At 41.4% G+C, this 17,554-nt stretch overlaps 1 protein-coding gene across 1 annotated transcript in view; it reads right to left on the minus strand.

Moving 5' to 3' along the window:
- rassf4a (Ras association domain family member 4a) overlaps window positions 1–17,554 on the minus strand; it is a 90,767-nt gene that overhangs the window by 37,418 nt on the left and 35,795 nt on the right. Inside the window, exons 2-3 of the mRNA XM_055901805.1 lie at window positions 14,331–14,396; window positions 14,053–14,128 (exon numbers count right to left, since the gene is read on the minus strand). Of these exons, the coding sequence (XP_055757780.1) occupies window positions 14,053–14,128; window positions 14,331–14,374 (120 nt within the window). The 5' untranslated portion in view covers window positions 14,375–14,396. The remainder of the gene's footprint in view (window positions 1–14,052; window positions 14,129–14,330; window positions 14,397–17,554) is intronic.

Genomic DNA, 17,554 nt, shown 5'->3' on the forward strand with positions numbered 1-17,554 from the left:
CACGATGGCTACACCCACCCGTAGCACGCGCTCCAGCAGGTGTATCTCACTGATCATCCCTAAAGCCAAAACGTCATTTGGACGCCTTTCCTTCCAGTTCTCTGCTGCCTGCGACTGGAACGAATTGCAAAAATCTCTGAAGTTGGAGACTTTTATCTCCCTCAACAACTTTAAAAATCTGCTATCCGAGCAGCTAACCGATCGCTGCAGCTGTACATAGTCCATCTGTAAACTACCCACCCAATTTACCTACCTCACCCCCATACTGCTTTTATTTATTTACTTTTCTGCTCTTTTGCACACCAGTATCTCTTCTTGCACATGATCATCTGATGATTTATCACTCCAGTGTTAATCTGCTCAATTGTAATTATTCGATTTATTGCCTATCTCATGCCTTTTGCACACATTGTATATAGATTATCTTTTTCCTACCATGTTATTGACTTGTTTATTGTTTACTCCATGTGTAACTCTGTGTTGTTGTCTGTTCACACTGCTATGCTTTATCTTGGCCAGGTCGCAGTTGCAAATGAGAACTTGTTCTCAACTAGCCTACCTGGTTAAATAAAGGTGAAATAAAAAATAATAATAATAAAAAACACATTTTGTTGATACTAGTTTCAATTTGTCAGGACAACTGTCTGGCTAGTGCTTAGTTAGCTAATGTTAGCTATCATATTTTTGCACAATTCATGTGATAGCTAGCTAGCAAACTAATTATTCACCTAAACAGTTACATGTTTAGGTGAATATGTTGCTGTCTTTTAATACATGTCAATATGCTAGTCTCACGGTCCAGTAGCATGTTAGTTAGCACAACAGCTAAGGTAGCAACAATATGAGTTGATTTGGCATCAAAGCAAAACTTCACTTTTTCAGATGGATACCCTTCCCCTACCAGTGGTGTTGGAAGATGCTGTATTGGGAGGAGGATGCATCAACACCCTGGAAATAAAGCTAGCTCATTTTTATCATGTGTTGTTCCTTCTCTCTTTCTAGAAGCGATCAGTTACAAGACAAAAATACAGTTTGAGGCCTTCAATCAAACTGAGGACAGAGAAGTGTGTGTGCACCAGGTCAAGGCATCTTACATGCATGGCTTTGAGATGTAAGTTACACTCCAAAAAATGTTGGGTTGTTTTCTGTAAAAATAGCCAGGTTGGGTTGTTGGTGCTGGGTTATTTAGGTTGGATTATGGATATTTGACCCAACCAGTGGGTTAATTCTCCCTCTATCAGCGCGGGAAGTCCAGCAGAATGTGAGCAAGTATCGAGATGTGGCGTTGTTGTAACCGGTAACTTGCAAGTCTTTTAGTGTGACTGAGTGGAAAACGGCTAACGTTATTTTGTCAGACTAAGGGTATTTTGGCTGACTGAAAACAGTGAAAATGGTAAATAACAAATGTTACGAATCATTCATTTCGGGGTCATTCAGGTTGCCCTATCATAGTTATGTAATTAGCTTAGGAATTAGCTAATGACCGTCAGCTAGCTAGCCATTTCCTGTGCTAATATCTCTGGCTGTGATAATGCTAGATTACTGGAGTATTATCACGGAATATACCTAAATGTAAGTTTTTTTTCGACGTTTGGTTAGCTAGCGAACTATGTCAGTGTCTGTAATGGAAGCTAGCTAAAGTTCACTAGCTAGCTACCTTAGCGAAGTCAGACACTTTTTCTGGACTGTGTCAGACACTGTTTAACTTGTTCGCTAAGTTAGCTGGCTAGCTACCATAGCTAGATTTTACTTTGCAGAAGATGGCGATTAAGGCAGCCCCCCACACCAGTATGATTCAGAGGAGTTGGGTTAAATGTGGAAGACACATTTCAGTTGAATGCATTCAGTTGTGCAACTGACTCGGTTCCCCCTTTCGCAGTGGAGGAGATAGACCAGGAAACGCGCTTGCTTTTGGACAACTCAACCAAGATAGACCAAAGCCTGTCGTTTCTAATGGGCACAGATATGTCATAGTGGGCAGAACAAGCAAGGATGTGGGCAGAGTCAAGCACAAGCTAGCGATACCCTATTGGCCTGTTCTAGCATATACAGTTGAAGTCGGAAGTTTACATACACCTCAACCAAATACATTTATACTCAGTTCTTCACAATTCCTGACATTTAATCCTAGTAAAAATGCCCTGTTTTAAGTCAGTTAGGATCACCACTTTATTTTAAGAATGTGAAATGTCAGAGTAATAGTAGAGAGAATGATTTATTTCAGCTTTTACTTTTTTCATCACATTCTCAGTGGGTCAGAAGTTCACATACACTCAATTAGTATTTGGTAGCATTGCCTTTAACTTGGGTCAAACGTGTCGGGTAGCCTTCCACAAGCTTCCCACAATAAGTTGGGTGAATTTTGGCCCATTCCCCCTTACAGAGCTGGTGTAACTGAGTCAGGTTTGTAGGCCTCCTTCCTCACACAAGCTTTTTCAGTTCTGCCCACAAATTTGCTATGGGATTGAGGTCAGGGCTGTGATGGCCACTCCAATACCTTGACTTTGTTGTCCTTAAGCCATTTTGCCACAACTTTGGAAGTATGTTTGGTGTCATTGTCCATTTGGAAGACCTATTTACAACCAAGCTTTAACTTCCTGACTGATGTCTTGAGATGTTGCTTCAATATATCCACATAATTTTCCTCCCTCATGATGCCATCTATTTTGTTAAGTGCACCAGTCCCTCCTGCAGCAAAGCACCCCCACAACATGATGCTGCCACCCCCATGCTACACGGTTGGGATGGTGTCCTTCGGCTTGCAAGCCTCCCCCTTTTTCGTCCAAACATAACGATGGTCATTATGGCCAAACAGTTATATTTTGTTTCATCAGAAGAGAGGACATTTCTCCCAAAAGTACAATCTTTGTCCCCATGTGCAGTTGCAAACCGTAGTCTGGCTTTTTTATGGTGGTTTTGGAGCAGTTGCTTCTTCCTTGATGAGCGGCCTTTCAGGTTATGTCGATATAGGAATTGTTTTACTGTGGATATAGATACTTTTGTACCCGTTTCCTCCAGCATCTTCACAAGGTCCTTTGCTATTGTTCTGGGATTGATTTGCACCTGACTTGTGGAGGTCTACAATGTTTTTTTCTGAAGTCTTGGCTGATTTATTTGAATTTTTCCATGATTTCAAGCAGAGGCACTGAGTTTGATGGTAGGCCTGGAAATACATCCACAGGTACACTTCCAATTGACTCAAATTATGTCAATTAGGCTTCTAAAGCCCTAACATTATTTTCTTGAATTTTCCAAACTGTTTAAAGTCACTTAGTGTATGAAAACGTCTGACCCACTGGAATTGTGATACAGTGAATTATAAGTGAAATAACCTGTCTGTAAACAATTTTTGGAAAAATTACTTCCAAAGTACATGTCCTAACCGACTTGCCAAAACTATAGTTTGTTAAAAAGAGATTTGTGGAGTGGTTGAAAAACTAGTTTTAAAACCTCTTAAGGGTACGTGAGACGAGCCTCCCGGGTGGAGCAGTGGTCTAGGGCACTGCATCGCAGTGCTAACTGCGCCACCAGAGTCTCTGGGTTCGCCCCCAGGCTCTGTCGCAGCCGGACGCGACCGGGAGGTCCGTGGGGCGACGCACAATTGGGCTAGCGTCATCCGGGTTAGGGAGGGTTTGGCCGGTAGGGATTTCCTTGTCTCATCGCGCTCCAGCGACTCCTGTGGCGGGCTGGGCGCAGTGCGCGCTAACCAAGGGGGCCAGATGCACGGTGTTTCCTCCGACACATTGGTGCGGCTGGCTTCCGGGTTGGAGGCGCGCTGTGTTAAAGAAGCAGTGCGGCTTGGTTGGGTTGTGCCTCGGAGGACGCATAGCTTTCGACCTTCATCTCTCCGGAGCCCGTACGGGAGTTGTAGCGATGAGACAAGATAGTAATTACTAGCGATTGGACACCACGAAAATTGGGGAGAAAAGGGGATAAAATAAAAAAAAAATAATAATAAAAAAAAAGGGTACGTGAGACGGTAGCGTCCCACCTCTTCAACAGCCAGTGAAACTGCAGGGTGCCAAATTCAAAACAACAGAAATCCCATAATTAAAATTCCTCAAAGATGCATGTATTTTACACCATTTTAAAGATACACTTGTTGTAAATCCAGCCACGGTGTCCGATTTCAAAAAAGCAAACCAAACGATTATGTTAGGTGAGTGCCTATTCACATAATAACACAGCCATTTTTCCAGCCAAAGAGAGGATTCACAAAAAGCAGAAATATAGATACAATTAATCACTAACCTTTGATGATCTTCATCAGATGACACTCATAGGACTTCATGTTACACAATACATGTATATTTTGTTCGGTAAAGTTCATATTTATATCCAAAAAACTGAGTTTACATTGGCGCCTTACGTTCAGAAGTTCCAAAACATCATTTGATTTTGCAGAGAGCCACATCAATTTACATGAATACTTATAATAAACATTGCTAAAAGATACAACTGTTATGCATGGAACTTTAGATGCACTTCTCCTTATTGCAACCGCTGGGTCAGATTTCAAAAACTCTTTACGGAAAAAGCAAACCATGCAATAATCTGAGTCGGCGCTCAGAGCCCAATCAATATCCGCCATATTATGCAGTCAACAGAAATAATCAGAAATAACATGATAAACATTCACTTACCTTTGATGATTTTCATCAGAATGCATTCCCAGGAATCCCAGTTCCACAATAAATGTTTGTTTTGTTTGATAATGTCCATCATTTATGTCCAAATTCCTCCTTGTTGTTGTTCTAGCGTTCAGTACACTTTCCAAACTCACGACGCGTGGGCAAGTCCAGCGGAAAGTACAGACAAAGTTAAAAAAGTTATATTACAGTCGGTAAAAACATGACAAACGAAGTATTGAATCAATCTTTAGGATGTTTTTAGCATAATTCTTCAATAATGTGCCAACCGGAGTATTCCTTTGTCTTCAGAAGTGCGATGGAACAGAGCTCGCGCTCACGTGAACGCGCATGGTCAGGGCATGTTCAGGTCATGATAGACCTTACTCATTCGCCTCTCCTTCGGCCCCACTTCACAGTAGAAGCATCAGACAAGGTTCTAAAGACTGTTGACATCTAGTGGAAGCCTCAGGAAGTGCAACATTACCAATATCCCACTGTATCTTCAATAGGAGCGGAGTTGAAAATCGACCAACCTCAGATTTCCCACTATCTGGTTGGATTTTTTCTCAGGTTTTTGCCTGCCATATGGGTTCTGTTATACTCACAGACATCATTCAAACGGTTTTAGAAACTTCAGAGTGTTTTCTATCCAAATATACTAATAATATGCATATTCTAGCTTGTATGGCTTTGTAGCAGGCTGTTTACTCTGGACATGCTTTTCAACCGGACGTGAAAATACTGCCCCCTACGCTACAGAAGTTAATGATTCCAACCTAAGTGTATTTAAACTTCCGACTTCAACTGTATCTGCATATTTCTGTTAGGGAACCTTAACTCTGTGAAATGCGCGTGTGCAATAACTCAATTCGACTTTGCACTCCTAAACAACGCAATTTTTAACAACTTTGGCAAAGGCTAAAGTCTACAAAACTTAGTCCACTGTTCATAACAGATTCTAGTTTTGTGGAACAGAAAACTGTATTGAGAGAAAATGTTTCATTGATAAGAAAATTTGCATAATGTAGACCAAAATCCATCTCGTACCATCTTCTCCCACTGCCTGCCAGTGAGCTTCCTCTCACTACCATATTTGGTAGTGAGTTGAAACGCCAAGCGGATGCGTCATATTTATACATCCAGTGAAATATCTGTCTCTTTGTCCATCTGTGACTCGACTATAGCCTGAAGTTAAAGAAGTACATAAAAGACATACACGCAGGGAGTATTCTGTAAACGCCACCTTTTTTATATATGAGGGGAGGTCCTCGGGACACACACATGAATACATAGGACCGGGACACACCAAGCTTGAGCAGTAGCCGGGTCTTGCCAGGTACATGTTAAAAGATGTGTTGTGTGTTTTGAAATTCATTCATTGAATACTTTGTGCTCAACAGAGTCAAATGTGAGAAGGCAGCCCAGATGACAGAACAAAATCTGTCCGGCAAACCATGTTGCGGAAAACATGAAGGACCAAGACAGTGAAGATAGTCAGAGAGTATCCACATCTGCTGGATACTTCAGGCATGGTATTTTTGTTTTACAAAAACATACGACTTCAATTTGATTCTGTTTGCTGTGATTAACTAGCCTGGCTGACATGACCCACGTGACTCACAGAGCAGGGAGAGCTGTGACCACACTGGTCTGGAAAGGACGCTGTTTGTTAATGCAACATTCGCTCATACATTGTAAGACAGGGTTCGACTGGTTCTCTCAAATTTATTTTTTAAAGTGACATCACTTTAAAACGTCTGCCAGTGGTCCTCCCAACACTAGTCTACAAGATTGGAAGGAAGACATTCTGATCCAGCTTCGAAGAGACCAGAAAGTCCTTCATTGACTTGTAAGTTTAAATAGGGGATAGGCATAGGGAGATTGATGGCGAAATTAAATGATTTGCAAACTTTGAATAAAAGGAACAGCATTCCAAAATCTGTTATGCATAACTGCACACAACAAGACATTAAATGAACCTCAGCCCCAAATTCCTGGAAAATGTAGGCATCAAATAGGGATTGGGTATTTATATAGATGTGTAAATGGCTATATAGTATACAAAATAAATTGTGTGTGATGGCATTGTCAGTATGACTCCATCCTTTGCATGTCCTCATATTCTAAAATCGAATGATTTATATCTAACAGGTTGGGACCAACATGGTTAAGTACCTGCGCCAGGTGAAGGTGACCAGACCCTACCCATTTGTGTTGGCTCCTGGGGACTACTCACGGGTGTTTATAGTCATCAGTGGACAGGCATTGGAGCAAGGTACATTGCTTGGGGCACTGGATGTGTGCTTCAAGTCCTATTATGTGTTTGATATCATCTCTCCCAGGCTGTGTTACCCAGCACGGTACAGACCACAGTGTATCAGCTTTCCTGGAACAGAAACCCCCGCAGTAAAACTGTTGTGAGTATGTATTTTTTCCCACTGAACAATAGTGGATAAGTATCGCCACAACATCAACACAAAATTATGCCAATTGAAGCTCAGCGGAAGTTGAGTAATGCAATAGGACAACGACCCAAATCACAGAAGTAAATCAACAACAGAATGGCTTCAACAGAAGTGGCCCAGTCAGAGTCATGATCTCAACCCGATTGAGATGCTGTGGGATGACCTCAAGAGAGCGGTTCACACCAGATATCCCAAGAATATTGCTGAACTGAAACAGTTTTGTAAAGAGGAATGGTCCATCATTCCTCCTGACCATTGTGCAGATTTGATCTGCAACTACAGAAAATGTTTGGTCAGGTTATTGCTGCCAAAGGAGGATCAACCAGTTATTAAATCCAAGGGTTCACATACTTTTCCCACCCTGCACTTTGAATGTTTACACGGTGCGTTCAATAAAGACATGAAAACGTATAATTGTTTGTGTGTTATTAGTTTAAGCAGACTGTGTTTGTCTATTGTTGTGACAAATTTTATGACCAGTTTCGAAAGGGTTCACATACTTTTTCTTTCCACTGTATGTATGTATGAGAATAATGTATTTACAGTTTTATTCACATGTTTTCAAGTACTGGTGACAAATAATGCTTTCCGATTACTGCACAGATTGTAATGGACACCTATGATGTGTGTAAAATACTTTTTTGAAGGTTCTACTGATTATAATGAGCTAATGCTAAGCTATTTGCCAACTACGTGTGGTGCCATGTTTGTAGACATTATACAATGCATTCTGGTTGTCATGTAAACGTCTTTCAGACCAAAGATGGTATAATGAGGTGAAGGGTAAACTTCTATAAGTGAATGAAGGGAAGTGAATGATCATTGATGACAGACCCCCTTCAACATACTGCAAACAGACCAAACTAATCTTGTCTCCTCTTATTATCTTTGGTTGATGAGAAAAAACAAACACGGCAGATTACTTTCAATTTCTAGAAAATGTTTTACACAATATTTTGATCAATGGTGAGCTTGCTCGTGATGTGATTAATTATAAATAGTAATTGCTATTAGCTAATTCATATTTTGGTTTCTGACAGCCAATAGTTATCTAAATATGACCGTTTGTGTTATGTCAATCTTTCCTCAGTTAGCACTAGGATTAATATAGCCTACATTTCCCAGTTTGGATGATTGTGTATGCTGTCACTTCTTCTGTGAATGTGTGAACATTGCATCCCAAAATAAACCGGTCACATTCAGGACATAACTTTGTAAGGACTGTGTTTGAGCAAAATGTTTCTGTGAAAAAACAGTGTGGCTAGCTCAAATACTGACTGTTGCGTCAATCAAAACTGGACATTCTAAATAAGCATTCTAATCACACGGGTTTAAGCGCTGCATGGATCACTGTAGAATGATCACACCCGTTTGTTGGTATGTGTGAAAAGGTTAATGGAAGCTTATCTAATGTCAAACATGTAAAGTGTGGTGTACAGCAGGGGAGGTCTCTAGGCTCTCTACCCTTTTCTGTTTTTCCCAATGACCTGCCACTGGTATTAAACAAAGCGTGTGTGTCCATGTATGCTGATGATTCAACCATATACGCATCAGCCACCAGAGCTAAAGAAGTCACTGAAACCCTTAAAAAAGAGTTGCAGTTTGTTTTGGATTAAGCAACCAGTAATAAACTAGTCCTGAATAGGGCTGTTGGGGTGACCGTATTACCGCCACACCGGCGGTCATGAGTCATGAAGGCAGTCGAATTCCACATGACCATTTAGTCACGGGAATTAGGCTTCTCAAAGCTCTGATGCTGCTACTGGTCATTAGTTGCCTACCAAAATTGCCAATTGCCTGGTACTCAGCACTCTATTGTCCATCTAATCACTCTGACATCAATGCAAATCTATTCAAAAATCTAATTAAACACTTCATGAGAGCCTATGAGCTCATGTTGTGCATTATTTCTATAGGCTATGCAATTGCGGGAGAAAACCGAGTGATGGCCGCTAATAAAAAGAGGAGGATCCCATCAGCTAGGCCTACTATATTTAATTCTCAACTTTTCTAATATTAAGTGCATTGCTTATATTTACAACAGGAGTATAGCCTACATGGCTGTCATGAAAAAAAAACACAGGGAAAATGTCCTCCATTCGCGATTTAAATGCAAAGATGACATGTATATTTTCCCGCTGTCCCTGTTTCGATACAGGTGCATAATAATGGTCCATTCTAAATCAAAACAAATGTCACACATATATTATTTAGTATATGTAAAGACAACATTGAATCAAGAATAGTCTGATGGGTGACAATATTAGCTTATCACTTGTTATATATTAACACTTGTGAATGATGCCCAGCATAAGAATCAATGCGACTTGTTCGAATCATAGTCGCACACATCATGTAGCCTAGCACATAGGCCTATATGTTTTGATAAGGTTTGCATCACAACTAAAGTGGCCAAATAACTTCTTAAAATGAAGCACATTAATCTGCTTTACAAGGGGTGTAGAGCCTAACTGGCATATATAAGCAGCGCGTGAGTTTCAAGTTTGGGGAAGATCCTTTCAACCATAAAAATGCACCTTTATAATAAAAGCATTACATGCATAATTGCATTTGCGGTCACTTTTGATAATGGTGTTTTCCGTTAATGGAACATTTGCGCTTAAAGCCTACTACCATGTGCACATTGCTGCGCTTATAATGTGAAGAAATAGCATAATAGTTTATCAACATTTTAAGCTAAACGTTCTGATCTGTTGCGTCAGCCACAGTGCATAAAATTATGCTATTGGTTTTATTAATTTGGGATCTATTGCATCCCACAACTGTCCCAGACTATGTTTGTAATATTTATTTCTCGCACAGAACAGGTACATTTTTTTCATGAGGGATAGTAAATTGACATAGGCTAGTGCTTTTGCTGTTTGTTAGGCCTACTCATATTATAATGCTGGGTTAATAATAATAATAGTTGGATAACAGATAAGCTCTCGGGAACTCATTAAGAATCTTCAATATAACCATTCATTCAGAAGGTTAAATAAATATAAACACAGAATATCTAAGGGTCTTTTATATAACTATAATGCAGGGTTAATAATAATAATCGTTGGATAACAGATCTGCTCTCGGAACCCAATATAATAATTATTTCAGAAGGTTAAACCTATAAGTTTTAGGTCTGCAGTAGGTTATAATAAACTGAAATTGCGTGCCAATTCATATACCAGGTGCCATGGAATTGGGACATCGAAAATCTCTTCCCAACTATTTTGCAATCTATATGGCACAGCTGTCAATTTGTTGGTCCTTAAATGAAACTGGTATATATTTTTATTTATCACAATTTTCTTTAACCAATTTTGGTCTTTAATGCAGGGCCGACAGACAAGTTCCTTACTTTTCCCCCTTCCACTTGATAAAGGTTCCAATTGAGAAAGATTATTTTATCAATTACTATATTTGAGTTTAACCACAATATTTGAGGTATTATTTGTTTTGACTTTTCTAGTGGATTAAACTGAAATTGCAATCAACTTTCTATGGCTTGTTTAAAAATAACAATATTTTGGAGATTATTTCATTTTCAAATAACTGAAAGTGAGCGGTTGTAATATGAATAAAAGGAAAAAGGCCATTCTTGAACATGCGGTGAGACATTCTTACTAATTTGTAAATAAAGTCAGTTTGTTATCTAGAATTATTTCTGTTTTTAGAGGGGGAGAAACCAAAGGCCCACCGTGGCTATTTTTAGAAAATTGTCAGTCCATATGTCAAGTGTCAATCCCCCATTGTATTTACCCAATTTCTCTCTTAACTCCAGGACCACCGACATTTTTTGTTTGTTGTTGCTTGATGCAGGACTCTAGTGCCAGAGAAGAGAGACTCTCAGACTGAAAACGTCTCCATTAATTTACGAAAAGATAGTCAATTTGTGCCACAGTTTAGACTACCCATAGATCAGCGTTCTAACTCCCCCTTGTGATCGTGTCGTACAATGGCAGAATGCCACCATCTATCACTAACGGTCACGGCATAAGCTCGTAACTATTAAAGGAAGGACCACTGTACCTAGTCAGTTGCAAAACTGAACGCATTCAACCAAAATCTGTCTTTCACATTTAACCCAAACCCTCTGAATCAGAGACACTCATGGCTCATCCATCCATTGATCTATTAATTCACAGGAACTTCCTCCCGTCACTTCTCACACTACATACATGATAAATAAACATTACTTTGGCACATAGCTTCACTGCATCAGTTGGCTACAACATAAAAGCACAAGCATTTACAGTAGAACTGCTTTGCTAACTTCTACTTGCACACAATCCCGGATCCGGGAGCACCTCCATCAGTAAAAAAGCTGACTAGCATAGCCTAGCATAGCGTCACAAGTAAATACTAGCATCTAAATATCATTAAATCACAAGTCCAAGACACCAGAGGAAAGATACACATCTTGTGAATCCAGCCATCATTTCTGATTTTTAAAATGTTTTACAGGGAAGACACAATATGTATATCTATTAGCTAACCACGATAGCAAAAGACACAACTTTTTTTCCCCACCATTTTTTTCCTGCATAGGTAGCTATCACAATTTCGACCAAATAAAGATATAAATAGTCACTAACCAAGAAACAACTTCATCAGATGACAGTCTGATAACATATTTATTGTATAGCATATGTTTTGTTAGAAACAGCCTCCCGGGTGGCGCAGTGGTCTAGGGCACTGCATCGCAGTGCTAGCTGCGCCACCAGAGTCTCTGGGTTCACGCCCAGGCTCTGTCGCAGCCGGCCGCAACCGGGAGGTCCGAGGGGCGACGCACAATTGGCATAGCGTCGTCCGGGTTAGGGAGGGTTTGGCCGGTAGGGATATCCTTGTCTAAGTATGTAAATGTAATAAAATGTATGCACTCTACTGTAAGTCACTCTAGAAAAGAGCTTCTGCTAAAAAATGACAATAAATAAATAAATAAAAATAAGTAAATAAAAAAAGTGCATATTTCAGGTATAAATCATAGTTTACCATTGCAGCCACCATCACAACTCTCACCAAAGCAACTAGAATAACTACAGAGACCAACGTGAATTACCTAAATACTCACCATAAAACATTTATGAAAAATACACAGCGTACAGCAAATGAAAGACAAAGATCTTGTGAATCCAGCCAATATTTCGGATTTTTTAAGTGTTTTACAGCGAAAACACAATATAGCATTATATTAGCTTACTACAATAGCCAACCACACAACAGCATTGATTCAAGCCAACAATAGCGATAACGAATAAACCAGCAAAAGATATACATTTTTTCACTAACCTTCTCAAACTTCTTCAGATGACAGTTCTATAACATCATATTACACAATACATATAGAGTTTGTTCGAAAATGTGCATATTTAGCGGCACAAATCGTGGTTATACGATGAGAATAGTAGCCAAGCTGCCAACAATATGTCGGGAGAAATCTTGGGAGAGGCACCTAATCTAATCAGTAACTAATCATAAACTTGACTAAAAAATACAGGTTGGACAGCAAATGAAAGATACATTAGTTCTTAATGCAACCGCTGTGTTAGATTTTTAAAATTAACATTACTACGACATACAGCGTGCGTTAAAGCGAGACCGCACCGAAATGAATGGCAGAATATGAGTTTTACATTTTTCAACAGAACAACGAATTAACATCATAAATAGTTCTTACTTTTTGATGAGCTCCCATCAGAATCTTGGGCAAGTTGTCCTTTGTCCAAAAGAATCGTTGCTCGGTTGTAGATTGTCGCCTTCAACTTTGGAATTAGCAGTAAACATTAGCCATGTGGCCCAGACGTGCCCAACTCACTAGAACGCAGCACAAATAAATATACGAAAATCGCAATATACTGATATAAACTGATATAACTCGGTTTAAAATAACTACATTATGATGTCTTTAACATCTATATCGAATAAAATCAGAGCGGGATATATCTAAGGGCTATAACGGGAGCTTTCTAGAACGCCATCCTGAGGTCTGTCTTGCGTCATGGCGAATGTTGAAAAGAGTGGACCCCACGTTCCCAAACCCTTTATATGGCCTCAGATCTGCCTAGCAAAACCATTCCAATTCTCACTATTTGCTGACATCCAGGGGAAGGCGTATGCAGTGCATCTCAACCAATAGAAGACATGCACATTAATAAACTGACCTCAGAACAGCCTGGCATATTTCAGATTTCTCACTTCCTCATAAGAAAATTGCTCCAACTCGAGTTCTGTTTTACTCACAGATATAATTCAAACGGTTTTAGAAACTAGAGAGTGTTTTCTATCCAATAGTAATAATAATATGCATATTGTACGAGCAAGAATTGAGTACGAGGCAGTTTAATTTGGGAACAAAATTTTTACAAAGTGCAAACAGCACCCCCTATTGAGAAAAGGCTAAGCACCTCATCAAGACGTAATTTGTAAAATAAAAATGTCTTTGTTCATGTGTACTGCAAAGTTGTGGTGAATAGGTTTCTAACCAGTGCATTGTAAATCAGTAGAGCTGTCAGTGTGTGTGTGTGTGTGTGTGTGTGTGTGTGTGTGTGTGTGTGTGTGTGTGTGTGTGTGTGTGTGTGTGTGTGTGTATGTGGAGAAGCAATAGGTAAACTGGTTCCAGTTCAGTTAGATGTCTTCATATGACCCCTTTAAGACGTTGTTATACCTGAAACCCCATACTAACACACACACACACACACACACACACAGACAGCTCTACTGATTTACAATGCAATAGTTAGAAACCTATTCACCACAACACATGAACTGAACAAAGTATTTTATTTTTTTGCCTTTAGTCAGTCCTTATCAGCATGGGAGTGTAGATGAGACATGCTGATTAGCTACAGCACGGTGAGTAAACTACTCCAGATAAAAGCGAAAAAGTTCCCACTACTACAGGTGACTGATGGACAGAGTCATTTAATGTGCCAGGCCAGTATATGAAGGGCTCCTACCTCTCTGTGTCTGAGTTGGAAGCTCTTCCCCTCATGATAACAGTTGTAGGTCCTGAGCAGAGACAAGATGTCTGACCTGAATATCAACACACCAGAGAGACCGACAGGGTTAATGTAGGTATTAATGCATTCCACTCCTGGTAAATTAACATTGGATAAGTAAGAAGCTCTGTATACGTTACAGTTCATTAAAAAAAAAATAGATTACACAGGACTACATATATGTGGTCCTACGTAATCTGAGGCCATATGCAGAACCGACACACAGCAGGACTCACTTTGGGATAAACTTCTCCTCATCCAGCTTCACATAGTCAGCCATTCTGAGATTCTCTCTCTCCTAGCTGTATGAGAGAGAGAGAGAGAGAGAAAGAGAGAGAAAGAGAGAGAAAGAGAGAGAGAGAGATTTATGTTAACAAAACAACACAATAATTCTAATTTGGGACGTAACCAGAGCCTTCTGTTCTATGGAGATGGTGTAGGGGGAAACGTATACACGCTGTACAATATACACACGGTAACAACATGAATGTAGTGACTAACATTTTCATAAACGTCGACTCAATTTCAGAGCACATACAGAGCACATACAGTAGTAACGTGTTGAATATGAATTACACTAACACTTTCATCTGAACAATCTACAGACTGACATCCGGTTTGGGGCGAGCGGTCGCATTTGCATTCGCTCTGCATTCGCTCTGCAGGTAGTATAACTTTTATAACTTTTCATTACATTTCATTATAGTACAACGATTTAATTTGTCCAACCTTAGCAATTTCTTCTTAACTAGCTACATAGCCGTCTGTGTATCAAAGATAACTGCGTAATTATCGTATTTCGTCGTCTCGTTGTCCACTGCTATCTGCCCAGCAGCTAGCAAACGTCCACCGTCTACCGAATAGTAGTATAACTTTTCATTACATTTCATTATAGTACAACGGTCTGATTTTCATTTTCATTACAGTACAACGGTTTGATTTGTTTGATCTTAGCTAGCTACATAGCCGTCTTTTATCAAACATAATTGCGTCGTTATTGAGGTTCGCTAGCGAGCTATTTTCGTTCGAAATTAACGCAACGTAGCCATCACTGCTAGCTAGCCAGCTTGCCACCGAAGAGCATTGTAGAAACGATTACAATACAACGGAACGACTTGTTTTGTGTAGTGTTAGCTAGCTACATAGTTTTCTTTGCTAGCTTTGTATCTAAGATAATTGTGTAACTTTGAGTAATTATCGGTTAGCTAGCCAGCTAGTTTCGCCTGCCGCGCTGCTGTCCTCCTACCTAGCCAACACTGCTAGCTAACACTGCTAGCTAGCCAACTTCTACCGAATAGCAGCACTGTAGAAACTTACATTACAACGGAACGACTTGATTAGCGTAGTGTTAGCTAGTTGTCTTTGCTGTCCTTGTATCCATGATAATTGTGTAGTTTAGAGAAATTTAGAGAAACTGTCGAGGTCACCTAGCCAGCTTCACTTTCAACAACGCAGCTACTGCTAGCCAGGCTACTTCACCAGCCAGCAGTACTATATCATTTTAGTCAATAAGATTTGTAATTTTATTGATTTTTTGCTACGTAAGCTTAACTTTCTGAACATTCGAGACGTGTAGCCCACTTGTCATTCTAATCTCCTTTGCTTTAGCGTAGCCTCTTCTGTAGCCTGTCAAATATGTGTCTGTCTATCCCTGTTCTCTCCTCTCTGCACAGACCATACAAACGCCTCACACCGCGTGGCCGCGCCCACCCTAACCTGGTGGTCCCAGCCCGCACGACCCACGTGGAGTTCCAGGTCTCCGGTAGCCTCTGGAACTGCCGAGCCGCGGCCAACAAGGCAGAGCTCATCTCAGCCTATGCCTCCCTCCAGTCCCTCGACTTCTTGGCACTGACGGAAACATGGCTCACCACAGATAACACTGCTACTCCTACTGCTCTCTCTTCGTCTGCCCACGTGTTCTCGCACACCCCGAGAGCTTCTGGTCAGCGGGGTGGTGGCACCGGGATCCTCATCTCTCCCAAGTGGTCATTCTCTCTTTCTCCCCTTACCCATCTGTCTATCGCCTCCTTTGAATTCCATGCTGTCACAGTTACCAGCCCTTTCAAGCTTAACATCCTTATCATTTATCGCCCTCCAGGTTCCCTTGGAGAGTTCATCAATGAGCTTGATGCCTTGATAAGCTCCTTTCCTGAGGACGGCTCACCTCTCACAGTTCTGGGTGACTTTAACCTCCCCATGTCTACCTTTGACTCATTCCTCTCTGCCTCCTTCTTTCCACTCCTCTCCTCTTTTGACCTCACCCTCTCACCTTCCCCCCCTACTCACAAGGCAGGCAATACGCTTGACCTCATCTTTACTAGATGCTGTTCTTCCACTAACCTCATTGCAACTCCCCTCCAAGTCTCCGACCACTACCTTGTATCCTTTTCCCTCTCGCTCTCGTCCAACACTTCCCACACTGCCCCTACTCGGATGGTATCGCGCCGTCCCAACCTTCGCTCTCTCTCCCCCGCTACTCTCTCCTCTTCCATCCTATCATCTCTTCCCTCTGCCCAAACCTTCTCCAACCTATCTCCTGATTCTGCCTCCTCAACCCTCCTCTCCTCCCTTTCTGCATCCTTTGACTCTCTATGTCCCCTATCCTCCAGGCCGGCTCGGTCCTCCCCTCCCGCTCCGTGGCTCGACGACTCATTGCGAGCTCACAGAACAGGGCTCCGGGCAGCCGAGCGGAAATGGAGGAAAACCCGCCTCCCTGCGGACCTGGCATCCTTTCACTCCCTCCTCTCTACATTTTCCTCTTCTGTCTCTGCTGCTAAAGCCACTTTCTACCACTCTAAATTCCAAGCATCTGCCTCTAACCCTAGGAAGCTCTTTGCCACCTTCTCCTCCCTCCTGAATCCTCCTCCCCCTCCCCCCCCCCTCCTCCCTCTCTGCAGACGACTTCGTCAACCATTTTGAAAAGAAGGTCGACGACATCCGATCCTCGTTTGCTAAGTCAAACGACACCGCTGGTTCTGCTCACACTGCCCTACCCTGTGCTTTGACCTCTTTCTCTCCCCTCTCTCCAGATGAAATCTCGCGTCTTGTGACGGCCGGCCGCCCAACAACCTGCCCGCTTGACCCTATCCCCTCCTCTCTTCTCCAGACCATTTCCGGAGACCTTCTCCCTTACCTCACCTCGCTCATCAACTCATCCCTGACCGCTGGCTACGTCCCTTCCGTCTTCAAGAGAGCGAGAGTTGCACCCCTTCTGAAAAAACCTACACTCGATCCCTCCGATGTCAACAACTACAGACCAGTATCCCTTCTTTCTTTTCTCTCCAAAACTCTTGAACGTGCCGTCCTTGGCCAGCTCTCCTGCTATCTCTCTCAGAATGACCTTCTTGATCCAAATCAGTCAGGTTTCAAGACTAGTCACTCAACTGAGACTGCTCTTCTCTGTATCACGGAGGCGCTCCGCACTGCTAAAGCTAACTCTCTTTCCTCTGCTCTCATCCTT

Source organism: Salvelinus fontinalis, chromosome 37, assembly GCF_029448725.1.
Source record: "Salvelinus fontinalis isolate EN_2023a chromosome 37, ASM2944872v1, whole genome shotgun sequence".
NCBI classification, from domain to species: domain Eukaryota; kingdom Metazoa; phylum Chordata; class Actinopteri; order Salmoniformes; family Salmonidae; genus Salvelinus; species Salvelinus fontinalis.